At 38.5% G+C, this 26,160-nt stretch overlaps 1 protein-coding gene across 2 annotated transcripts in view; it reads left to right on the top strand.

Moving 5' to 3' along the window:
* The window catches only part of ME1 (malic enzyme 1), a 207,518-nt gene that overhangs the window by 95,991 nt on the left and 85,367 nt on the right, over nt 1-26,160 (top strand). For both annotated transcript variants that reach the window (XM_068985213.1, XM_068985214.1), the window contains exon 6: nt 17,373-17,476. In XM_068985213.1, the coding sequence (XP_068841314.1) occupies nt 17,373-17,476 (104 nt within the window). The remainder of the gene's footprint in view (nt 1-17,372; nt 17,477-26,160) is intronic.

Below are 26,160 nucleotides of genomic sequence, written 5' to 3'. Positions count from 1 at the left end.
GTTATATATTAAGTAGTAAATAATTTTGCTCATCTGTAGTTGGTAATACTTGGGTTAGTTGTGGGTGATAGATGAGCTTGCCAGGTGGCGTTAATGGTAAAGAACCCACCTGCCAGTGCAGGAGACATAAGAGACATGGGATCAATTGCAGGGTCAGAAAGAGCCCCTGAACGAGGGCATGGCAACCTACTCCAGTATTCTTGCCTGGAGAATCCCACGGACAGAGGTGTCTAGCGGGCTATGGTCCGTAGGGTCACAAAGAGTCAGACACGACTGAAATGACTGAGCATGCACACATGGGTGATAGATACTAGAAATTAAAGGTAGAATTTTCTGAAATAGAGGTGAAAAATAATGGTCAATTAAGATAGACTTTTTAAAAGTTGAACGTAAATATCAAACCTAGGCCTAGAATGTCATCATCAAATGAGATCTTTATCATGTTAAGGTGTGTTCTCTCTGTACCCACCGTGTTGACAGTTTTTATCATTAATGGATGTAGAATTGTGTTAAAAGGCTTTTTGGCATTGTCGAGATGATTATATGATTTTTCTATTGTTTAACTGGTTAATGGGGTATTTTACATTGATGTGTTACATCACATTAATTTGCTGATATTGAACCATACTTGCATTCTTGGGATGAATCCCACTTGATTATGGTGTTTGATTCTTCTGATGTATTGTTGAATTTGTTTTGCTAATATTTAGTTTAGGATTTTTGTTTCTATGTTCATCAGTGACATTAGCTATTAATTTTCTTTTTTGTGTGGAACATCCTTCTCTTATTCTTTATATCAAGGTGATAGTGGCCTTTAGAATAAGCTTGGAAGGATTCCTTCCTCTTCTAGTTTTTGGAATAGTTTGAGATGGATAGGTGCTAACTCTTTTTTAAATGTCTTATGGAGTTTTCCTGTGAAGCCTCATGGTTCTGTACTTTGATTTGTTGAGATTTATTATTATTATCATCACTGATTCGGTTTCATTTCTTGTAAGAAGTAGTTCATAATTTATATTTTTTCCTGATTCAGGTTTTTGGAGATGTAAAATTTCTAAGAATTTATTCATTTCTAATAGGTTGTCCATTGTATTGGCATATGGTTGTTCATAGTAATCTTTTATGATCCTTTGTGTTTATGTGGTTTTTCTTCTTTAACTTTTCATCTTTTATTTCTGATTTTATGTATTTGGGCCCTTTCTCTTTTTTCCTTGATAAATCTGACTATAGGTTTATTAATTTTGTTTATCTTTACAAAGGACCAGCTCTTCATTTCATTGATGTTGTCTGTGTTTTTTAGTCTCTATTACATTTATTTTTGCTCTGATCTTTATGACTTTTTCCTTCTTTGGGTTTTGTTTTTTCTTCTTTTTGTAGTTCTTGCAGTGTAAGGTTAGATGGTTTTAGATTTTTCTTGTTTTTGTGGTAGACATATATTGCTATCAACTTTCTTCTTAGAAATGCTTTTGCCAAATACCTTAGGGTTTGGATTTTTGTGTTAATTGATGTATGGTTGAGACTGGAAGAAACACAAGCTGGAATCAAGATTGCCAGGAGAAATATCAATAACCTCAGATATGCAGATGACACCACCCTTATTGCAGAAGGTGAACAAGAACTAAAAAGCCTCTTGATGAAAGTGAAAGAGGACAGTGAAAAAGTTGGCTTAAAGCTCAACATTCAGAAAACTAAAATCATGACATCCGGTCCCATTACTTCATGGGAAATAGATGGGGAAACACTGGAAATAGTGTCAGACTTTATTTTTTTGGGCTCCAGAGTCACTGCAGATGGTGATTGCAGCCATGAAATTAAAAGACGCCTACTCCTTGGAAGAAAAGTTATGACCAACCTAGATAGCATATTCAAAAGCAGAGACATTACTTTGCCAACTAAGGTCCGTCTAGTCAAGGCTATGGTTTTTCCAGTGGTCTTGTATGGATGTGAGAGTTGGACTGTCAAAAAGGATGAGCACAAAAAAATTAATGCTTTTAAACTGTGGTGTTGGAGAAGACTCTTGAGAGTCCCTTGGTCTGCAAGGAGATCCAACCAGTCCATTCTGAAGGAGATCAACCCTGGGATTTCTTTGGAAGGAATGATGCTGAAGCTGAAACTCCAGTACTTTGGCCACCTCATGCGAAGAGTTGACTCATTGGAAAAGACTCTGATGCTGGGAGGGATTGGGGGCAGGAGGAGAAGGGGACGACAGAGGATGAGATGGCTGGATGGCATCACCGACTCAATGGACGTGAGTTTCAGTGAACTCTGGGAGTTGGTGATGGACAGGGAGGCCTGGCTTGCTGCGATTCATGGGGTCGCAAAGAGTCAAACGTGACTGAGCGACTGAACTGAACTGAACTGATGTAATTTTCAAATGTACAGCATATAATTCACAATTTCAAAATCTTTAAAGGTTATATTCCATTTATAGTTATTATTATATAAAATATTGGCTATATTCCCTGTGATATACAATATATCCTGTAACTTATTTGTTTTATACATAGTAGTTTTGACCTCTTAATCTCCTATCCCTCTATTGTCCTTTGCACCATCCCTCTCCTGTACTGATAATCACTAGTTTGTTCTCTGTACCTGTGTCTGTTACTTTTATGTTATGTTCACTAGTTTATTTTGGGATTCCACATATAAATGATATCTTATAGTCTCTGTCAAACTTATTTCACTTTCACTTTAGCATAATACCCTGCAAGTCCATCCATGTTGTTATAAAAAGCAAAAAAGTTCATTCTTTTTTATGGCTGAGTAGTATTCCATTGTGTGTGTGTGTTTGTGTGTGTGTGTGTGTGCGTGCGCGTGCGCACACACACGTGCATGCACGCAACATTTTCTTTATCCATTCATCTCCTGTGGATACTTACGTAACTTCCAAACCTTGACAGTCATAAATAATGCTAGGAACTTTGAGGTGCATGTATCTTTTCAGCTAAGTGTTTTCGTTTTCTTTGGGTATATAACCAGAGTGTAATTGTGTGGCCATATGGTAGTTCTATTTTTAGTATTTTGAGAAACCTTCATTCTATTTTCCATAGGGGCTACACCAATTTACTTTCCCACCAGTGGTGTACAAGGGTTCCCTTTTCTGCACATCCTGCCAGCATCTGTAATTTGTGGTCTTTTTGATGATAGCCATTCTGAGAGGTGTGAGGTGATATCGCATTGTGGCTTTAATTTGCATTTATCTGATGATTAGTGAAGTTAAATATCTTTTCATGTGTCATTGGCTATCTGTATGTCTTCTTTGGAAAAATGTCTGTTCAGTTCTGTCCGTTCTATAATCAGGTTATTTGTTTTTTAATATAAGCTGCCTCTATATTTTGAATATTCACCCCTTATTGATATCATTTGAAATGTTTTCTCCCATTCAGCAGGTCATCTTTTTGCTTTGTTGACGCTTTTCTTTCCTGAGCAAAAGCCGAGTTTAATTAGATCTGATTTGTTTATCTTTGCTTTTGTTTCTTTTGCTTTTGGAGACAGACTCAAAAGCATTAGTATGATTTATGTCAGAGTGTTCCAGCTATGTTTTCTTCTGGGAGTTTTATGGTTTCTGGTCTTACATTTAGGTCTTGAATCCATTTTGATTTTATTTTTGTGTGTGATGGTAGAGAATGTTCTGTTATTCTTTTACATGTAGCTGTTCAGTTTACACAGCACCACTTATTGAATAGATTTTTTCCATTTCATATTCTTGCCTCCTTTGTCATAGATTAATTGACCATAAGTGTGTGGGGTTTATTTCTGAGCTCTCTGTTCTATTCAGTTGATTTATGCATCTGTTTTTGTGCCAGTATCATGCTGTTTCGATTATTATAGTTTTTAATATAGTTCTGAAAACAAAGGTCCGTCTAGTCAAGGCTATGGTTTTTCCAGTGGTCATGTGTGGATGTGAGAGTTGGACTGTGAAGAAAGCTGAGCGCCGAAGAATTGATGCTTTTGAACTGTGATGTTGGAGAAGACTCTTAGTCCCTTGAACTGCAAGGAGATCCAACCAGTCCATTCTGAAGGAGATCAGCCCTGGGATTTCTTTGGAAGGAATGATGCTGAAGCTGAAACTCCAGTACTTTGGCCAACTCATGTGAAGAGTTGAGTCATTGGAAAAGACTCTGATGCTGGGAGGGATTGGGGGCAGGAGGAGAAGGGGATGACAGAGGATGAGATGGCTGGATGGCATCACTGACTCGATGGACGTGAGTCTGAGTGAAGTCCGGGAGTTGGTGATGGACAGGGAGGCCTGGCGTGCTGCGATTCATGGGGTCTCAAAGAGTCGGACACGACTGAGCGACTGAACTGAACTGAACTGAACTGAAGTCAGAGATCCAGATTCCTCTAGCTCTGTTCTTTCTCAAGATTGTGTTGGCTGTTGGAGTTCTTTTGTGTTTGCATAGAAAATTTTAAATTTGTTCTAGGTCTGTGAAAAGTGTCCATGGTATTTTGATAGGGATTGCACTGAATCTATTCAGTGCTTTGGGTAGAATAGGCACAGAATGTTGTCATTTTAACAACATTAATTTTTCTAATCCATGAACACATTATATATTTCCATCAGTTTATGTCATCTTCAATTTCTTTCATCAGTGTCTTACAGCTTTCTCTCTTTTACCTCCTTAGATAGATTTATTCCTAGGTGTTTTATTATTTTTGATGTGATGCTAAATGGGATTGTTTCTTTAATTTCTTTTTCTGATCTTTAATTGTTAGTATATAAGAATCTAAGAAATTTCTGTGTGTTAATTTTGTATCCTGCAACTTTACTGAATTCTTTGGTGAGCTCTAGGAGTTTTCTGATAGCACTTTTTAAATTTGCTATGTATGTGCTAAGTTGCTCAGTGTGTCCAACTCTTTGTGACCCCATGAACTGTAGCCTGCCAGGCTCCTCTGTCCATGGTTTTCTTCAGGTAAGAATACTGGAATGGGTTGCCATTCCTTTCTCCAGGGGATCTTCCCAACCCAGGGGTCAAACTTGTGCCTCTTACATCTCCAGCATTGGCAGTCAGGTTTTTTACCCCTAGTGCCACCTAGGTAATCTCATTGCTATGCATATTATCATTTAATCTACAAACAGTGACAGTTCTATTTTCTTTCCAATTTGAATTCCTTTTATTTCCTGTATAATTGCCATGGCTAGGACTTGCAAAACTATGTTGAATAAAAGTGGTGAAAGTGGATATCCTTGTCTTGCTTCTGGTCTTAGAGGGAATGTTTTCTGCTTTTCACCATTGAGAATGATGTTGGATATGAGTTTGTCACATATGGCCTTTATTATATTGAGGTAAGCTCCCTGTATGGCCACTTTCTGGAGAATTTTTATCATAAATGAGTATTCAGTTCTGTCAAAAGCTTTTTCTGCATCTATTGAGATTATTATATGGTTTTTATTCTGCAGTTTGGTAATGTGGTGTATCACACTGATTGATTTGCAGAAATTGAATCTTTGCATTCCTGAGATAAATCCCACTTGATTATGGTGTATGATCCTTCTAATGTATTGTTGGATTCAGATTGCTAGTATTTTGTTGAGGAGTTTTGCGTCTGTGTTCATTAGTGATATTGGCCTGTTTGTGATATCTTTCTCTGATTTTGGTGTCAGACTGAAGCTGGCCTTGTAGGAGTTTGGAGAAGTGTTCCTTCCTCTGGAGTTTTTTGGTATAGTTTGTAGAGAAATGGTATAAACCTTTTCTGAATGTTTGGTAGGATTTACTTTTGAAGCCATCTGGTCCTAGACTTTTGTTTGTTGGGAGTTTTTAAAATTACTCCTTCAGTTTCATTACTGGTATTAGGTCTGTTCACATTTTCTGTTTCTTCCGAATTCAGTCTTAGGATAGGGTACCTTTCTAGAAATTTATTCATTTCTTCTCAGTTGTCCATTTTATTTGTTTATTGCAGTCTGTTATGGTCTTTTATATTTCGGTGGTGTCTGTCGTAACTTCTTTTTCATTTCTGACCTTATTGACTTGGGCCTTCTGGATCTTTTTTTCTTGATGAGTCTGGCTAAAAGTTTATCAATTTTGTTTACCTGTTCAGAGACCCAGCTCTTAATTTCATGGATCTTTTTTTAAAGTTTCTGTTTTATTTATTTCTGCTCTGACCTATATGATTTCTTTCCTTCTACTAACTTTTGGATGTTTTGTCCTTTTTCTGGCTCCTTTGGGTATAAGGCCAGGTTGTCTGAGAGCTGTCTTAGTTCCTGAGGGAAGCTTGCGTCAGTATAAATGTCCGTCTAAGAACTGCTTTTGCTGCATCCCATAGGTTTTGGATCATTTTGTTTTTATTTTCATTTATCTCCAGGCACTTTTTGATGCTTTTTTGATTTCTTCAGTGATCCATTAGTTGTTTAGTAGCATATATTTTAGCCTCCACGTGTTTGCTTTTTTTGCATTTTTTCTTGTAGTTGATCTGGTCTCATAGCATTGTGGTTAGAAAATCTACTTGATATGATTTCAGTTTTCTTAAATTTACTGTGGCTTGTTTTGTGGTCTAACATGTGATCTGTCCTAAGAATGTTCCATGTGCACTTGAAAAGAAATGTGCATTATGCTGGTTTTGGATGGAATGTTTCATAAATCTGTTAAGTACATCTGGTCTAATGTGTTGTTTAAGGGCGTTGTTTTCTTATTGCTTTTCTGTGTAGATGATCTGTCTGTTGGTGTAAGTAGGATGTTAAAATGCCTTACTGTTATTACTGTTGCTTTCTCCCTTTATGTTGTTAATACTTGTTTTATATATTTAAGTACCACATGTTGTTGTTCAGTTGCTAAGTCATATCCAACTCTTTGCAACCCCATGGACTGCAGCATGCCAGGCTTCCCTGTCCTTCACTTTCTCCTAGAGTTTGCTCAAATTCATGTACTTGAGTCAGTGATGCTATCTAACCATCTCATCCACTGCCATCCCCTTCTCTCCTTTTGCCTTCAATCTTTCCTAGCATCAGGATCTTTTCCAATGAGTTGGCTCTTTACATCAGGTGGCCGCAGTTGTTGTTAGAGCTTCAGCTTTAGCATCAGTCCTTCCAATGAATATTCAGTATTTATTTCCTTTAGGATTGTCAGGTTTGATCTCCTTGCAAGTCCAGGGGACTCTTAAGAGTCTTCTTTAGCACCACAATTCGAAAGCATCAATTTTTTGGCACTCAGTCTCCTTTATGGTTCAATTCTCACATCCGTACACGACTACTGGAAAAATCATTGCTTGACTATATCGATGTTTGTTACCAAAGTGATGTTTCTGCTTTTTAATATGCTGTCTAGGTTTGTCATAGCTTTTCTTCCAAGGAACAAGCATCTTTTAATTTCATGGCTGCAGTCACTGTCTGCAGTGATTTTGGAGCCCAAGAAAAGAAAATCTGTCACTACTCCCACTTATATCCCTTCTATTTGCCATGAAGTAATGGGACAGGATGCCATGATCTTAGGTTTTTCATGTTGTTTCAAGTCAGCTTTTACACACCCCTCTTTCACCCTTATCAAGAGGCTCTTTAGTTTCTCTTCACTTTTTGCCATTAGAGTGGTATCATCCACATGTCTGTGGTTGTTGGTATTTCTCCCAGCCGTCTTGATTCCAACTTGTGATTCTTCTAGTCCAGCATTTTGCATGATGTACTCTGCATATAGGAGAAGGCAATGGAACCCCACTCTAGTACTCTTGCCTGGAAAATCCCATGGATGGAGGAGCCTGGTAGGCTGCAGTCCATGGAGTCACTAAGAGTCGGACATGACTGAGCGACTTCCCTTTCACTTTTCACTTTCACTCTGCATATACGTTAAATAAGCAAGTGACAATATACAATCTTATTGTACTCCCTTCTCAATTTGAACCAGTCTGTTGTTCCATGTCTGGTTCTAACTGTTGCCTCTTGACTCTGGTGCAGTTTTCTTAGGAAGCAGATAAGGCAGTCTGTTATTCCCATGTCTTTAAGAGTTTTCCACAGTTTGTAGTGACCCACACAGTCAAAGGCTTTATTGTAGTCAGTAAAGCAGAAGGAGGTGTTTTTCTGGAATTCCTTTGCTTTCTCTATGGTCCAACAGATGTTGGCATGTTTATATCTGGTTATGTAGGTGATGTCCTAGGGGACCCAGGAGCAGTCTTCTCTCTGGTTACCAGCACTGTATGTTGTAAGGGTATGCCCTGTGTGGACTGGGTGCATCCTTCTGTTTTGACAGGGTCAGCTCCTGTGGGCATGCTGGTAGTCAGGGCTGGTTCCTGCGCTGGTTGACTGTGAGGCTGTGCCTCACAGGTGGCTCTAGGCCTACTGGACAGGAGAGTAGGCTTCCTGTGCATTTGGCTGCATGACACAGGGTGGCACCGGCCTGCTGCCAGCTTACTGGTGGGTGAGGCCGGGTCTCTGCATTGCTGGCTGTGCAGCTGGGAAACTTGTGGCTAATGCTGGCCTGCTGGAGTATGGGGCTTTGACCTTGGTGTTAATAAGCTAGCAGGAAGAGACCAAAATGGAGCTTTGCCAGAGCCAGTGTTAACATAGAATGAGCTCTCCCAAGTGGCTGTTGCCAGCACTTCTTTTCCTGAGGGCAGTTCCAATTGCTTCCTGCATATTTAGGTGGCTCTCTAAGATTAACAAGTGTGTTGGACCCAGCCCCGCTTTCACACTGCTGCCTCTGGACAGGAAATTGGAGTGTGTGAGAACTTTGCTTATACTTTTTAAGAGCCAAGTTCGTTTCCTACTGCCTTCCAGCTCTCCCAGATAGAAGACCTACTGGTTTTCAAAGCCTGCTCTTCTGGGGACTCATCTTTGCAGTACAGAACTCCTGGGCTCAGACCCCTTGCTCCTTGGGAAGAACCTCTGAACGTGACATTCCTCCTATTTTTGGTGGCTGACATAGGGGTATGGGTCCTCACTGTCTTGTCTCTGCCCCTCATCTGTCTCAGTGTGCTTCTTCCTGTCTTTTTCTTTGTAGAAAATCTTGTCTGTAAAACTTCAGGTCTTTCTAATAGATACTTGTTCTGTAAAGAATGGTCATTTTGGTGTGTCTGGGGGGTGAGTTTAGGGTCTTCTTATTCCCCTATCTTGGACACATACTGACATTCTATTCTCTTCACTGAGAAGACAAAAAATTTACTTCAGTAAAATATGGTTGAGTTGATAGGTTTGTGGAAAATGTAGTTTTTATGTTGCCATTCTTTGTTCTACTTTCACATGTGGAAAACCCACTTGTAGTCAAAATATCTGTTATAGCAGTTTTTAATCTCATCCGTTTTGTGGCTCTCTGTTCAGTTTTATACTTCATAATAAAAATACAAAATTAATTGATCACAACATTTAGGTTTTTTTTTCCAGAATCTAGAAAATTTGTTGAGGATTAGATCCCTTTTTAATAAATTATTTTACAAATGTTTTCTTCTTTTATCATAAATACCTATATTGAGTAGTAATGAAACTGGAAAAGGAATTAACAGCTGATTGGTAAGACAGTCCTCACTTTCTGACTTCTTAAATCTCTGCAGCTTACAACTCGAAGTTTACAGAAGTGCTTGACTAAAATATACTCTTATTTTTTAAGTTAATAATGCAAAGCATTTGTTTAGGTAGGATGATTGTGTTTTCACCTTTTCTTTAATCTGTTATTTCATAGTCCATGTTTTCTTTAATTTACTTGTAAAGCAGTTGCTATATAAAGGTTATCTTTTACCTGAAGTAAATTGTTTTCGTCTTGAAGAGAACGGGCTTCCCTGGTGGCTCAGCTGGTGAAGAATCTGCCTGCATTACAGGAGACTTGGGTTCAATCCCTGGGTTGGGAAGATCTCCTGGAGAAAAGAAAGACTACCCACTCCAGTATTCTGGCTGGGAGAATTCCATGGACTGTATAGTCCACGGGGTCTCAAAGTCAGACATGACTGAGCGACTTTCACTTCACTTTATGAGGATCCCATACTTTATTTTTTTCCCTGTTGTTGCCAAATCTTTTCATAGCAGGTTCCCTGGTGGCTCAGATGGTAAAGAATCTGCCTGCAGTGCAGGAGATCTGGGTTCAATTCCTGGGTTGGGAAGATCCCCTGGAGAAGGGAAGGCTCTCCACTCCAGTATGGTGGCCTAGAGAATCTCATAGACAGAGGTGCCTGGCAAGCTACAAGTCCATGAGTTCACACATATGTGTGTGTGTGTGTGTGTGTGTGTGTGTGTGTAAAAGTTTATCTTTTACCTGAAGTAAATTGTTTTTATCTTTAAGAGGACCCATACTTTATTTTTTTCCCTGTTGTTGACAAATCTTTTCATGGAAGTTATGTTTATCGTTTGTCTTTTAAGTAAGTGACCAACATCAAAGCTTGATATTTTACTAAAAATGTGAGTAAATGTGCCTTGTGGACCCTGCACGCTCTTCCATGTGTTGCTAGGTCTTAAACACTGCTGCTTGTGCCACGTGGGGTATGCCTGCTAGGGCTGCTATAACAGTACCATAAACTGGGTGGCTTAACCAATAGCATTTATTTCTCACAGCTCTAAAGGCTAGAAATCCATGATCAGGGTATCAGCAGTCAGTTTCTTCTAAGGTCTCTCTCTTGGCTTGTCTTCCTTCAGTATCTATACATGGTTATTTCCTCTGTGTATCTGTGTCTTAATTTTTTTTTCTTAGAAGAACACCAGTTATGTTGGAGTAGGGCCCACCTTTTTAAAGACCCTGTCTGCAAATGCAGTCGTATTCTGAGATACTTGGATTTGGACTTGAACCTATGAATTTGGGGGAGGTTGCAAACCCAGTTGAGCCTGTAACGCATGATCAGTTCTCAAGAGGCCCTGGAGAATTCATACTCCTATTCAGTATGTATGGGAGCTTATCGTCTCTACGTAGTCAGTCTCTGTTTATTAAACCATTGCTCCAGGTCTCAGCTTTTCTGATCTGGTTTTATATTCAGTCTGGCCTTCAGATCATGTGTACAGTGTATCAAGATCTAGAATCATCTAGATCTTGTGATGGAACTTGAAGTCACAAAGTTGAAATCTCTTCCATTGAGGAGGTTCCTACTTGTGTTCTGGAAAGAGCTCTTTATGTTTGGCATGAAGCAGCTTGTTGGAGAGAAACTGAACAAAATAAAAACCTTATAGATTTTCTGTTATATGTACCTGCCATGTATTTTTCAGCTCATGTACAGAAGTCAGTGTTGACATTAGAATGTGGCTGGTATTAGGTTTCTGTTGCTATCATGACAAATTATTACAAACTTAGTGGCTGAAAAGAGCACAAATATATGACCTTATAATGCTAGAGGGCACAAGTCTCAAAAGGCTGAAATCATGAACGACGTCTGCAGGGCTGAGTTCCACACCCTTGTCTTTTCCAACTTGAGAGGCTGCACCTTTTCCTTGGTTTGTGGCCCCCTTTATCTGTTTTCAAAACTGGCAATGTAGTGTTGCTCTGACTCTGCTTCCGTCATCACGTTTCTTTCTCTGACTACAGCCAGAAAAGGTTTTTTCACTTTTAAGGACTCACCGTTCATCACATCTACAAGGTCTTATGCCACATAAGGTAGTGTGTTTATAGGTTTGCAGGGAGGAGCATTTCACTACTCTGTCTACCACGTGGTCCCAGCTAGATTGTCAGTATCTCTCTCTCAAGCCTCCTCACTTTTTATCTTTGTCCTTTCGTATAATGCTTGCCACTTCAGATAAGTGATCCTGCATTTGAATGACTCCTAATCATCATAGTAAAGTCAGAGAAGAGAAGATAATCCTCAGTGCCTGACTTGGTTTGTATTGTCACATGGTTACTTTTTCACTGTCTCCTCTTAGCTCACCCTCTCTAAATTAGTGCGACAATGGATTATATCAAGGATTTATTCATCTGCTTTCTGAAGCACAACACCGATGCCTTGAGAAAGAGAATGGGGATTGCGGTTTGGTTTTATATGCACTCTAAGTCTCAGGAATTCCTTGAAGTGTGGGATATATCTTAGAAATGCCTGTTATATAAACGAAAATAGAAAAAAATTTACCTGAGATGGGAACTTTTAGGGAAGTAGAATACTTTTATTTTAGCTTAATAATTTAAGTGGTTCTCAGTGTATGTCTCTTGAATGTTCAGTTCAGAATTAATGAGGGGATGTGTTAAGAATGCAAAATCCTGGGCTCTGATTCAGACTTACTGAATCACAGTCAAATTTTAGTCATTTTTATTTCCACAGCTTTTTTAACATTTCATGCCAGCTCCTATGCATGCTGACACTTTAAGTATTGCTTTAGACTCTTGATGACCATTGGCAATTATATTGCTTAATCATATTGATGGCATGAAACAGCAAAACAACAAAAATTTTATATAATTTCTTTGCAGAGTTTGGTCTTTTATTTGAAAAGAATGAGTAAATCACAGCATAGAATATGATTATCTATATGTTATAAATATAGTTTAAAAATAAATGCTGAAAAGGAAAATATTCATAACATTTATGGCAAATAAAGATTTAAAATGTTCTTAGATTCAAAGAAAACTTTTAAGTTAATAAGAAAATGTTAAATATGCAATATACAAATTACCTAAGAAAACATGGTTACAGGTAATTTTAAAATGACGTGAAAATGGTCAATAAACTTATGAAAAATGTTGAATAATATTCAGTTCAGTTTAGTTGCTCAGTTGTGTCCGACTTGTTGTGACCCCATGAACTGCAGCACACCAGGCCTCCCTGTCCATCACCAACTGCTGGAATCTACCCAAACCCATGTCCATTGAATTGGTGATGCCATCCAACCATCTCATTCTCTGTCATCCCCTTCTCCTCCTGCCCTCAATCTTTCCCAGCATCAGGGTCTTTTCAAATGAGTCAGCTCTTCGCATGAGGTGGCCAAAGTATTGGAGTTTCAGCTTCAATATCAGTCCTTCCACCCAGGACTGATCTCCTTTAGGATTGACTGGTTTGATCTCCTTGCAGTCCAAGGGACTCTCAAGAGTTTTCTCCAACACCACAGTTCAAAAGCATCAATTCTTTGGCTCTCAGCTTTCTTTATTAGAAAAGAAATATAAGTGCATACTACTTTAACATTACAAAAATATATTTATATATTATATATTTTACATTTATATTTCATATATACACACATATATATGTGGAAAGATAAAATTCTTCCTTTGGCTGCCACAAAGGAACATATTTATATGTCAGTGGGGTAGGGGGATTGTAAATTTATTCATCCTTTCTAGAAAGGTATAGTTCCAATACAGATCACAAGTTTTAAAAATAATCATCCAATGAGTGATGTGAAGACTTTTTACAATACATTCTTATGTGAAAAAGAGTCATAAAACAGTCTATGATATTGCCCCCAGTTTGGACAGATAATATTGTACATGCAGAGATGTAGAGAGAGGAGCCTGGAAGAATATGCATCAAGGTGCTAGTGGTGGGTAGTTCTGAATGGGTAGAGCTTATTGGTTTTCTTTGGTTTTGATTTTACATTTCGGTGCTCTCAAATTTTCTCATAGGAAGTACTGTTTTTTGGTAATGATTTTTTTAAAGCCTTAAAATCTTAAGAAAATATTTTGTAATTCTCAAAAATTTTAGATGAGAAAGGTAGGAATGTGAGAGATATGAGCAAGGTGAAAGTTAACAGTGATTACTATTCAAATCAGAATTTCCAGGGTTTCAGAATTGTGGCAGTGCTAAGAAGTCAAATAATTAACGTTACCAGTATATGCACTCCTTATCTCCTCTGGGAACTCTTCTTGTGTTTCCATATGCTTTGTTCTTTTCTCTCCCTAATGCTTTTCCTTTTCACATGCTCCTAAGTCTTTGTAAGTCTTCAGTGACAACAAATGCATTGCACGTGTCCCATCTTGTTAAAGAAGGTCTTTTTTTTTTTAAGTGTCTGCTTAATACCAAGTCTTTCATTTATTTTCCAGCAAACATCTATTAAGTGTTTACTCTTGGCTGCGAGAAACTTTTAATCCAACAAATTAATGTCACCTCTGTGCCAGGCTACATGGTCTGTGGAGCCGTTATTAAAATGGGATAATCTTGTTAAATTGCTTTTTGTAGATGTTATTTTTTTGTCAGCCAACTTTCCAAGAATGTACTCATTATTGAAGCCTTAATTTTCATAAATTTTTTAAAAAAAGAATAGTAATTTTTGACAGAGACATTATGGCTAGAAGAATTTTTAACTTCCTGATTTAATTCAAAAGCTATCTTGTTCATAGATCTTCATAATTGACACTTCACTGAAGCCAGACTTCTTTATGATATACTTTAATTATTAGCATGGGAAAGAATGAGAGAACAAAGAAGGGGAAACGTGTGACATCTTTTCTCAATTGTGTTCTTTTTCTGATTCACATTTTAGAAGTCCAAATATATCCCAGACATGGAGAAAGTATTTTAATTCTGGCAGCCGTTAATCGCTCATTGGCACTTCAACATCAGCTGTTCAGAAGACTGCCAGTAGATTGTTTAAAGTTTTTAGACTTCAAGGAACAGCTGGGCTTTACAACAGCACTCAGTTTCAGATTCTACATTTCATGTGAAATTCATTTTTATGATTTGTTATGTTAACTTCCAGCTTGCCAGAAAACCTTAACTCATTGTTGTGCACTACATTAAGTGGGATGACCAACAAACTGTATTGGCCAAACCAAGGCAGTGTCACAGTGAGAGAGAATGCTATTAGTAATTACTCTAAGACACCAGATGTGACCTGGACTATAATTCCTGTTGGCTTTAAGCAAATTCCAACTCAAGTAATTCACATGGTTTAACCTTCTTAATAACGTAAGTGTACCTGCAAAATCATATTGTTTATCTATAACAAACCTATCTAAACATAGTGACTTAAAATAGTTACTTTTTTATTAATGATCATGATTCCCTGAGATGGCTAGGGAGGCTGGAATGCTTGGGATGTATAGATTCTCATCCTTCCTATAGATTCTGATTCTTCACACATTGTTCACACTCTACAGGTAAGATATGCTTGTATCCATCCTAGGTTTCCAAAAATGTCATCCCAGTAGCAACAGCAGGCCCAAAGTTCAGAATCCCATCATCTAAATCAGGTCTAGATGCAAATGAATATTCTTGTGTTTCGCTCCGTGGTGTGTGACTGGTCTTATCTGTTCCCACATACCAGACATACAGTGGATGGCAAGGACAGAACCCCCACAATAAACACTCCCATCCAGAATGGCCGGGATAAGAATCATATAACACTAAGTGGTTCATAGCAATTCTGAATTTGCACTGGACGAGTTGCCAGGCCACCTACTTGAGGGACAGGGAATGTTCTTTGAATCGGGCCCAGTTTCATTTCCTCAGAATGTGGTTCTGTAGTTCATTGTTCTCCTAGGCTTGTGGCTCTGCTGTCTGGGTTCTTGGTTATATCCTCTTAGGTAGTCTTGCTTTTCCATAAGAAATAGCTGTGTTGCATCCTGATTAATTTTCTCAGCAAGCTTCTTGCCAGTGCATAGTTGAGGACCCAGTGAAGTATTTCATTTCGAAGTGTCCCTGTGTCAGTTAACCCAAGCAGTGCAGTACCCTTACATTTTTTTTTTTTTTAGCTTTGTGTGTATTAGATTATAGTCTCCTCTGCTAGATAAAGGCCCTACTCACAGTTCTTTTCAAAACAGACCTTCTCTGTATATTGGCTGACATAGCAGAGTGCTGTGGACCAGCCCCACTGAACCTGAGTCTCTTAGGTTCCACTTTAAATCATTCAGAGGCTCTAAAAGACTTGTTACAGTCACACACTTAATTTGATCTTTGGCTGCTGGTCTTATTTTACTTTAGAAATCTTTTACAGACAAGTGTTGTGCCCTCTATATTCTGCTTAAATTTTTCTCAGGGACGGGACATTTCCTTCTATAGTTCTTATCCATCTTAGCCTTAGCATACAGCCAATTTATACATTCAACATTATTCCTGAAAATCTTTTTAGTCAGATTTATAAGTCCATTTTTCTGTTTTTTAGATTACTGATAGTTTTGTACATTGTTTCTTTTTTTATCACACAGATTGCCATTTTTTACCAAAAAAGTTTGTCTTTGTAATTTCTTTTAGCAATATTTTGTGGTTTCTGGTATATAGGCCTTACACATATTTTGTTAAATATGTCCCTATGAATTTTGTGTTCTGAAGTGCTGTTATTAGTGGAATCATGTATTTTATTTCAATTTCAACTATTCATTGCCAGTATATAGATATATATTTGCTTTATGTAAATTGACCTTATATTCTACATTCATGTTAAATTCACGTATTTTTTTCTAGTGGATTTCTTGCATAGATTCTTTACTATTTGCATGTACATGATCATGTGTGTACAAATAAAAACAGTTTGTTTCTTCCTTTCCAATCTTTATTCCTATTTTTTCTTTTTCTTGCATAACTGTAATGGCTAGGATCTCTAGTATATATAGCATTTGACAGAAATAATGAGAGTAAATACCTTTGTCTTGTTTCCAATCTTAGGGGTTGTTAGTTGTGGGTTTTGCACAGATGCGCTTTACTAGGTTGGGGAAAGAAAAGAAAATTTTAGTTGCTCAGTCGTGTCCAGCTCTTTTTAATCCCATGGACTATAGCCCTCCAGGTTCCTCTGTCCATGGGATTCTCCAGGCAAGAATACTAGAGTGGGTTGCCATTCCCTTTTCTAGGGGATCTTCCTGGCCCAGGGATCCAACCCAGGTCTCCCACATTGTAGGCAGATATTTACCGTCTGAGCTACCTGGCAAGCCCAGGTTGAGGAAGTTCCTTTCTATTCCTAGTTTACTGAGAGCTTTTGTTATAAATGTGTGTGTATTACTGTATATAAATTATACCTCAATTAATAACTGATTTAATAAAATTACCCATTCTAAAGCATAAACAGTAGTGTTGTCTGATATATATTAGTTTTGGAAAAACTTAAACTATGTAAAGTTTTAAAAGTTTAAGAAGAATCTTAAGACTAAAAGGTTTATAACATCAGTCACCAATCATATTAAAGATATCAAAATGTTTAAGATTTTTCTTTCAAAAACAAAAAATAGATCTAAGAAAGGAATTGCTGTGTTTCCATTTACTAAGCTAATATGATACTTCAAAACTTTGTTATTTTTCTGGGTGGTAAACTTTGCTTGTAAAATCTAAATTTAGCACAGCTGAGAGATTGTAATACCTTTTTTTTCCTCAAGAATAAGACCTAAGAATAACAATGAAAATGTAAGATTGCTTTTAATGTTTAGTAATTATATTTCATGTTCTTATTAACACTGTAGATATATAGAATACTAAATAATAACTCTGTAGGTTAATTCTGAATCAGTATAGCTAGATTTTATTTAAATTTCTACTCTTATACATACGAGAAAACTGAGGCTCACTCAGAAAAAGTAATGATTTGCCTTTAATTGTTTCTATATTTATGGTTTTTTTTTTAAAAATAGGAATTACTTAAAGATCCATTGTACATTGGGCTACGGCAGAGAAGAGTGAGAGGTCCTGAATATGATGATTTTTTGGATGAATTCATGGAGGCAGTTTCTTTCAAGTACGTATAATCTTTATTTTGTCTATATTTAAGTTGGATTTCAAAAACTTAAAGATAATCTAACATAATAAACTATAAAAATGTTCAAGTTTAGTACAATATGTTTAATAATTATAAGTTATTTGATTGAAATATATGTATGTATATCCTCATAAATATTGCTGACCAAATGATAATGTCATGTGTCTGTCCCCCCAAAAGTTATCTGTGTTTCTGTCCCTGAAGATACTTTTTTCTTACAAGAAACTTCAGCTGCTTTGGTTTGGGATTCATAATTATGGTGACTGAGGCAGGGGCCAGTGACTGAATTACCTGAGTAAGCCTTTTCATGATTGTTGGCAGTCTGCGTTTTGTTTCTGGCTACTGATAAACTCTGGTCTTGTATCATCTTCCTGGGTGAATCTAACTCTTTTGTGGTAGGAGAGGCAGAGAAGTGAGCATGAATTAGTACGACCCACAGGGTCCAGAACGAAGCAACATCCACGAATCTCTGATTCAGTCTACTGTATTTGATTAAGATGCAATACAATATTTCACTGAATACTTCATTTAATTGTGGACCAAAGGCTGCTATAAAATTTTCTGGTTTTTTCTCCTTCAAAGTAGAGACTTCTGCCATAATTTAGTAACATATTCTGAGAGAATTTTGTCACACTAACAGTGGTCCCATTTGTCTGTGTATAGCCACAGAAACCATGTACTATTTAAAAACATATATGTTGCTTTGGTTTTTCATAGAAATGAACTCATCACTGGCATCAACTATAACTATAGACATACTTCTGGTTTCTTTTTATTATAAGGTTTAATTTGAAGAAGTTGAATTCAATAGCAGAAAGTGCTCTCATCAGCTTGCAAAATATTTAGAATAGTTTCAGTGTCTTGTTACCCAAGGTTTTAGTGCAAAGTACATTTAGCAGTTAGTATGGACTGCCTTTTTAAAACCCGTGTTTGATTTATTTCTTATTATTATTTAACTTATTTAATTAAATTATACTTACTCATAGGCATAGTTGAGCAACTCTAAAATTCAAGAATTCATGGTACAGTTTATTTCTAGAAGTTTTTCATATTTAAAATTTCTTACCCTTTAAAATTTATAGAAGATTTTGCAATTATGTGTAACTTTGTAGGTAGCAATATTAATCAAGAGATTGTATAGAGAATACTGCAAGGTGGCATAAAAGAAAAAGAAATGCTCAGCATATTTGTTTTTATTTGTCTGTTCATGTAAATAAAATTTATCTTTATATGGGTGAAACTGCTGAGTTGTGAATATAGCATATATGGCCTATATACTTAAATGTTGTTGAAATAAAAAGAGAAGTGTATGGCCTATATACTTATCCTGTTGAAATAAAAGAGAAACAATTCCACAGAAACAAAAAGAGAAATAATTCCATAACCAGTGAAAAGCTTTCTGGATGAAAAGCTAATTTTGAATGAGCTTTGTCAATCTAGAATCAGAAAAACTGTGTGTGTGTGTGTGTTTTTAATGTTGAATTGAGAAGTTACCTAAGATCTATAATAAGAAACGGGGACTGACCCGAGTCAACAACAATTTAAAATGCAGAGACCACCTATAAATCAGGAATTATACTTCTGGGCTCTTCCCAGAGAAAAACCCCACAGACTTTTCAAAGGTACTTTCTAGCATAACTCTACCTTGGGAAGAGTTTTCTCGAAACGAAACCTACTACCGCTACCAAATTAAATTGGGACGTAATCCTGAAGATAAACCCCAAATTATTTGAAAAGGAAATGTAGCTTACATTCACGGTGGCAGATGCCTGTTAGGAATCAGATTCTAGATGGCGTTATTAAGGAGTGCAATTGGGATCTCCCCTTTTGTAAGGGAAAGAACAGGAAAAGAAGTGGATGAAGGGGAAGTTGAACTACAGTGTCGACCTGCCCACAGCCCTTGGGACCACTTTCATGCTGTCTCTTTAGACCCCCAGGGAAAACTGATTTCCATTCCCCACTCCCCAACCAATATTACGTTGGTTTTCTAATTTACCTCTTGTCAGGATTGGCTTGGGCAGTTGTAATTTCTTCCTTTTGGCTTTCTCCACAATTATATCTCTTAGCTCACGGGCCAAGGACTTGCTACGGGTGTTGCGGCAGTCACCAAGTAGGTTTCTGTCCTGGTTCTGTATGTGGGGGCTCAGGAAATCACCATGTGGCAGCGTATTGATGCTTCAGGTCTCCTAGTATCTCTGTCTGCTCTGTGCCCTCAGAATGTGTGAGTAGTCTGTCTCCCCAGTGCACAGTTGCTGGATTAAAGGGCTGTAGGTCTCTGGGGGAAGTTGGGGGAATTACTACCTTGTATTCTTGTTACAATGTCACATGGTCCTTCCCTCTGGAGACTAGACTTCTTCAGTCAGTGAGTTCTAGGTCCAAAAGTTAGCTAGATTTGGAAACTGAGTCAGTGATTGAGACATTATTGGGGCAACCACCCTCCACTTTTGTGGCCATTCATCTTTGATTTATTTTGAATGTACATGTTGAATAGTCACCTTGTTGGGATGCCGTATTTTATTAATTGTGTCAATAACTCTCTGTGGGTCAAACACACCCCACACACCAGCCTTGCCACTCTCAGGATAATTGTGCCCCCCTGGCTTCTGGGCGGCTTCTGATCTTCACCTGGTTCTGTTATCCCTGTTGCTGTTGATGAGCCTGATTTCTCTTACATCCCTTCCCTCTGTCACTTCTGGTCTTCAGAAGAGAGCCACCACTCAGAACCTAGTAAAGGAGATGTCATCTCACTAGTACCTTCCTTGCAACTTAGGTTGCTGCTGCTGCTGCTGCTAACTCACTTCAGACGCGTCCGACTCTGTGCGACCCCATAGACCGCAGCCCACCAGGCTCCCCCGTCCCTGGGATTCTCCAGGCAAGAACACTAGAGTGGGTTGCCATTTCGTGGTGTGTTTTCTGGGCCTTCCTGTGGAGTATCTCCATCTGATGGGGTTCTGGCCCTATGCAGCATGTGCACCCCAAAGTATACTCTCTCAACCCGTGCACCCTTCTTCTGACCCCTGCCATAGAGTTTCTGGCATTTCACATTTAGCATGAGCTATTACTTTATCCTTGTTTTTAGGTACTATCGTAGTAGCCAGTTTGCACATTTCCTGAGATTCTTGCTGGTTTTGTCTTGCCTCTCAGGACGATGCCCTCACATGGATGGTGGTGGTAGTGCTGGTTTAGTACCTAAGTCGTGTCTGACTCTTGTGACTTGATGGACTGTAGCCTGCTGGGCTCCGCTGTCCATGGAGTTCTCCAGGCAAGAATACTGGAGTGGGTTGCCATTGCCTTCTCCGGGGGATCTTCCCCACCCAGGGATCAAACATGGGTCTCCTGCATCGCAGGCAGATTCTTTACCGACTGACTGAGCTACAAGGGAAACCTGCCCTCACATGGATAATCTCTCCCTTGTCTAATCTTAAATTCCAGCCCCTTTGATCAACCACCTTCAGTATTTAATCTTACATGTACTCTCCTAGCTAATGTGAACTTGTTAGATCCTTCAGTTCCTTCCTCAAATAGTGTCTTTCTTTTTCAGGCCTCATCACCCTATGTGGGTTATATTATGATATAACCCTAGTTACATAGGCCTGAGCGTCTGGAGAGGAGGTGGGGGTGGACAGATGGGGGGGTTAGGGAGAGACAGGTTGTCTTATTGGGGAGAAGCCTCTCTACAATCCTCCCCGAGAAAGACGGGGCAGGGCTGCTTACATTGGTTCAGAAAGTTCTGGGGAATTCGAGAGTTCAAGATTTGGGGGAGGTATCGAGTAAGTCATCTTGTGCCACGTGGCAGGAACCTGGTCTTTTCCAGTCAGGATGTTGACTTAGCATATCTCCCGTGCCTGCAGGTTTGGGAGTATTTGACTGCTTTGACACTTAATCCCAGCTCCCGGTCATTAGCTTTTTCTGCCCTAAAGACCTGGTAACATTTTCAGATCTACCAGAGAGTTTCTCTGGCTTTCAGGTTGGTGGTTACTTGCTTTTAGCTTTTTTATTTCTTTCAAATTTCCAAATGCATTCTTTTTCTTTTTAAAAAATTTATTGGAGTGTAGTTGATTTACAGTGTTGTATTAGTTTCTGGTATATAGCAAAGTAAATCAGTTATACACGTATTGCCCTTAGCTTTTTATTTTCTTTGCCCATTGTCCTTAAAGTTATTATTTCTCTTCTGTTTCTCAAATATCATTCCAGCCACACTGTTCCCTTCTGCTGATACATCAGCCCAACCTGTCCCTGGCGAGAGCTTTAACTGTTGGATGGCCACCTTATACCTGGGCTTCTCTGTGTTCCCCTGGGGTTAGGGTCCTTATTGCCAGCCAGACAACTAGGGATTCAGCTCCACCTCCCCATCCTATCACCTGCTTTCTCGGACTACTCCTGGTACCATCGGTCACAGATTAGGTTATCTGGGACATATTTGGAAGCAAACTTTGGTCTTCAAGAGGTTTGTAAGAAGTGCCCTAGAGGTCAGCTCCCATGGAAGGGGTGCAGAGGGAGAAGAAATGGGCACAGGGACAGAATTGAGCTGGGATGGAGCCCAAGACACCTTCCTCTGGCCCCATGGAGAACTCTGGAACCACAGCGGCTTTTCAGAGTTGTCCTCCATTGCCTGAGACGGCCAAGCCTTCCTGTTCCTGCATCATTTAGTCGTTGGGTGTGGGTGCCCCTGAGAAGGAGCATGACCTATGGTTTAGGGCTCCTTGTAGCTGAGACAATCCCTGGGACAACAATGGGGAATCTGAGAGCCATGTCACAGTAATGCTTAGATAAAGATAAAAACTGAGCAGGAGAAAGTACTGAGGTTTGTAATAAAGGCACATGCTAGAGTCTTAGAAGGAGGGACCATACTTCTGATATTCTAAGTCACGTGACAGACAAATGCTAGCCTCTGCATAGTATTCTTGCTTTGGAAACGTTGACCATTGGAGCAAACATTGAGTTGCTTCAGGAAACCATGCACTAAAAGAAGCTCGATCTCTCCAGTAAAAATGTCATGTTAAACCATTTCTTCTTTCTCACTGTTTTGACCCATTTGTTCATTTATTGAAAGCCAGGCACTGTGTTTGGTGCTGGAAATACGGGACTGAATCAGACAAAAATAATCTTTGCCTTTCACATAGCTTCATTACTAGAGGAGTCAGATAATAGACAAGCAAATAAGGAAATGAAAGAATGCAATTTATGGTAATTGCAATGATAGAAACAGGCAATTGTACTGAGAATAATAGGAAATGACTTAATTTATATATCAGGTAAGTTATTAGATACATTCTATGAAGTCAGTTGTCAGTCATGATACTTTTTTAGGCATGATACTTTTGTTGCAAGTTGATATGAGCTCTTTGATTATAGTTAGGTAAATTCATAAACAGTGGAAAACTGAATCTAGAAAATATTGATTGATTAGAGCAGATACTAAGTAGCATCTCCTGTGGAGTAATACCACAGGTCCATTTCCCTAGTACTTGCCTTTTCAGTGATTTTATCAGTTGGTCCTATAATTACATATTTGAGAATATCTATTAAGAAAATAATCCTGAGTAGAAAATAGTTTCTGCACCCATGTAAGGTCACTGAACATCTTTATCCCATGGTTTTCTTCCCTCTGTTTCCTGAGTAGCACACCCTCCTTGCTTACTTCCGACCTCACTGGTTGCCCCTTCGCACCTCTCTTGGCTTCTTTCTTCCCTTCCCCTTGACCTCTGTACCTTACGGTACTCCAGGGCTTGGTGCTTTCCTAGGTACTGTTTATTATCTTCACTCCCTTGCTGACCTCCTCTGGTTCTTCTTCTTGTATCTGTGACTCCCAAATCTACGTTTTGAGTCTGTATCTCTTGGAACTCCAGAATGGTAGTCAGCCTCCTCCTTGACATAGACCTGTAATAGGCAGAGCATTTGGAGAAGTCCAGAATTGGACTCCTGACCTCCCACCTCCCTGACCCCTGCTCCTGCTGTAGGATTTCCTATCTCAGTAAATGACAGCCCCATTTGTCCTGTTCCTGAGGTGAGACTCATTGGCATTATCACTCCATACCCACACTACCTACAAAACTCGTTAGCTTTAACTTCAGAGTATATCCAGAATCTAGGCACGTCTCATTGCCTCTGTTATTACTTCCCGTATCTTCTCCCTTATTATTGTCATTGTCTCCTAACTAGTTTGACTGCTTCCTCCCTCGTGCCCCCTTCGTCTGTCCTCAGCACCGAGGCTAAAATGATTGTAAATGAGGTAATTTCTCTGCTCACCATCCTCAAGGGTTTATCATTTCATGGAGAATTAAAATGAAAAGCCAAAGTGTGACAGCACTAGACAGTCAGTCGTGTCTGATTCTCTGTGATTCCATGGGTTGTAGCCCGCCTCTGTCCATGGGATTTCCTAGGCAAGAATACTGGAGTGGGTTGCCATTCCCTTCTCCAGAGGATCAAACCCGGGTCTCCTGCATTGAAAACAGATGCTTCACCTTCCAAGCCAAGTGGGAAGCCCTGCAGAGAATAAAAGTTAGTCCTTGGCAATAGCAGAAAAAGACCCCAGACCAACTGACTGCTTGTTTGCTATTTTTCTGAGTAAAGGCAGGCATGCTGATGCCCCAGGGCTTGCCATTTTTCATTCTTGAAATCCTTCCCACCCTCACCTTACCCAGTTTTCCACATGGCTAGCTCTCTTGCCTCCTTTAAAGAGATTTTTAAAATCCTGTGCCGCCCCCTGCCGCTCAAAGGATTTTCTTGGCAGTACAGTGGTAAGAACTTGGGTGTGCTTTCACTGCTAGGGCCCAGGTTCCATCCCTGATTGGGTACTAAGATCCTGTAGCCTAGGGGAGAAACAGAGAAATAATAATATAAAATAAAATATAATTTCCTCAACTATTTCTTTCTCAGTGAGGCCTTCCATGACCCACTTCTTTATAATTTTACCTCTAATTCATTTTTTTTCTTCCCTGCATTTATCAGTATCTGATGTATTTATATTTAATTATTTATGTTCTGCCTACATCCCTACATTGTAAGTTTCATGGGAGCAGGAGTTTTCTTTTTCTTTCACTGCCGTATCTCTGGTCTTTAAGATATTATCTAGCATGTGATAAATACTCAGTAAATATTTGTCAAGTGAATGAGAAAACAAAAAAAAAAACAGTACTCAAGAGAGCTTTAAAAAGCTAGTATTAAAGTTTTTTAATGAAAGTAATAGAAGCTATTCATCTGTGACTTAATCTTTTTTCCTTTTTCTTTTTAAATGATTAAAATAAAAAATCACTTGGAAGCGCTAGGAATGGCAGCAGAGATGATTATTATATTTAGACCTCAACTTTGGGTGCCATCACAGATTTTATCATGCTCTGTCATTTAACACTTAAGGGAAGTAATCTCAATCTGAAGCCATACCATCTGCCACTTCTACAGGGTGTGATAATGGTGTTTTCATAAAAGGACGCTTTCTCTACTGATTTGACACTGAACCAGCGCCTTGACAGTTTGCCTGAGACACAGCAGACTATTCAGAGAGGTTATTAATTTGGTCAGAGTTCTTAGAGGTCACATATTAGATTTCAAAGGAATAAGACATATAGCCCCTGATTATCGTGGCCAGATTTACTAAATATATTTTTATGATTTTTATAATACTTTCTAAAGACATCGTCCGATATCCAAGTTAATGTGCTCTTCATCATTACTCAGGGCTGCAGTTCAACACTTTCTTCACCATTCTACACTGAATCTTTGGTTGCGCCTTACGGAAGGGGCCTCGTTACTTCCCTCTTATCTTTCTTTCTCCTGTTTCTGCTGCAGTTAATTTCATGGCTAACTTTCTGTGCTGCCTTCTTCCACCTGTTCCAATCGTTGCCTTTTATTCTTGATCCTTTTTTTAGCTGAATGGGTATATTTATAGCTTAGATGATTTTATCTATAAATCTTTGAGGCCCTTTGGATTCCACCTGTCACTTTGATCAGCATAAGTTCCTTAGGTTTTCATAAGAAATTTAATAAAAACATATGACTGTATGGGACACCACCTGCTATTCTTCCTTGTGGTCCAAAGGTGAGGTAAACCTTTGAAAAAAAAAATCAAGTGGAAAGAATGTCTGTCAATATGAGAAAGATCAGCAACCATGTAACTAAGGAACATGGCTCAAATCAAATTTATGAGTCAGATGTTTTTTTCCATTTTTCCATCCAAAGAAAAATCAGATTCACACTTTTAACTATAGCCATATTTTTCTTGAAGTGCCAGGTATTTCTATTTATAACTTTCCACTTTTTTTTCAAGTACATGAAAAAGATAGGTCATGTAAGTATTATCAATCTATAGGTGTGCTTTATGTATACATATGTGTAAATATATATATATATATATATACAGTTTTATTCCCTTAAAGATTTAAGATGCATGTGTATTGGGTTGGCCAAAGAATTTGTTTGGATTTTTCCATAAGATCGCACAAAACCCCGAACAAACTTTTTGGCCAGTCCAATACTTCAGTATTTTAATGCTAGTTTTGCATCTTTGCCCATATTCCACTCCGTTCTTGGAGGAGCCAGTTTGACTTGGAGGAACAAATCACATTTATTATCTCTTTCTGAATATAGTTTACATCTCTTTTCTTGCAGATGCTTTTCTTTTCTAATTGTATTTTATTCTAAACATTAATTCTAGCATTCCTTTA

The sequence above is a fragment of the Capricornis sumatraensis genome, chromosome 13 (assembly GCF_032405125.1).
Source record: "Capricornis sumatraensis isolate serow.1 chromosome 13, serow.2, whole genome shotgun sequence".
In the NCBI taxonomy this organism is placed as follows: domain Eukaryota; kingdom Metazoa; phylum Chordata; class Mammalia; order Artiodactyla; family Bovidae; genus Capricornis; species Capricornis sumatraensis.
This window is presented reverse-complemented; position numbering and strand designations above follow the sequence as displayed.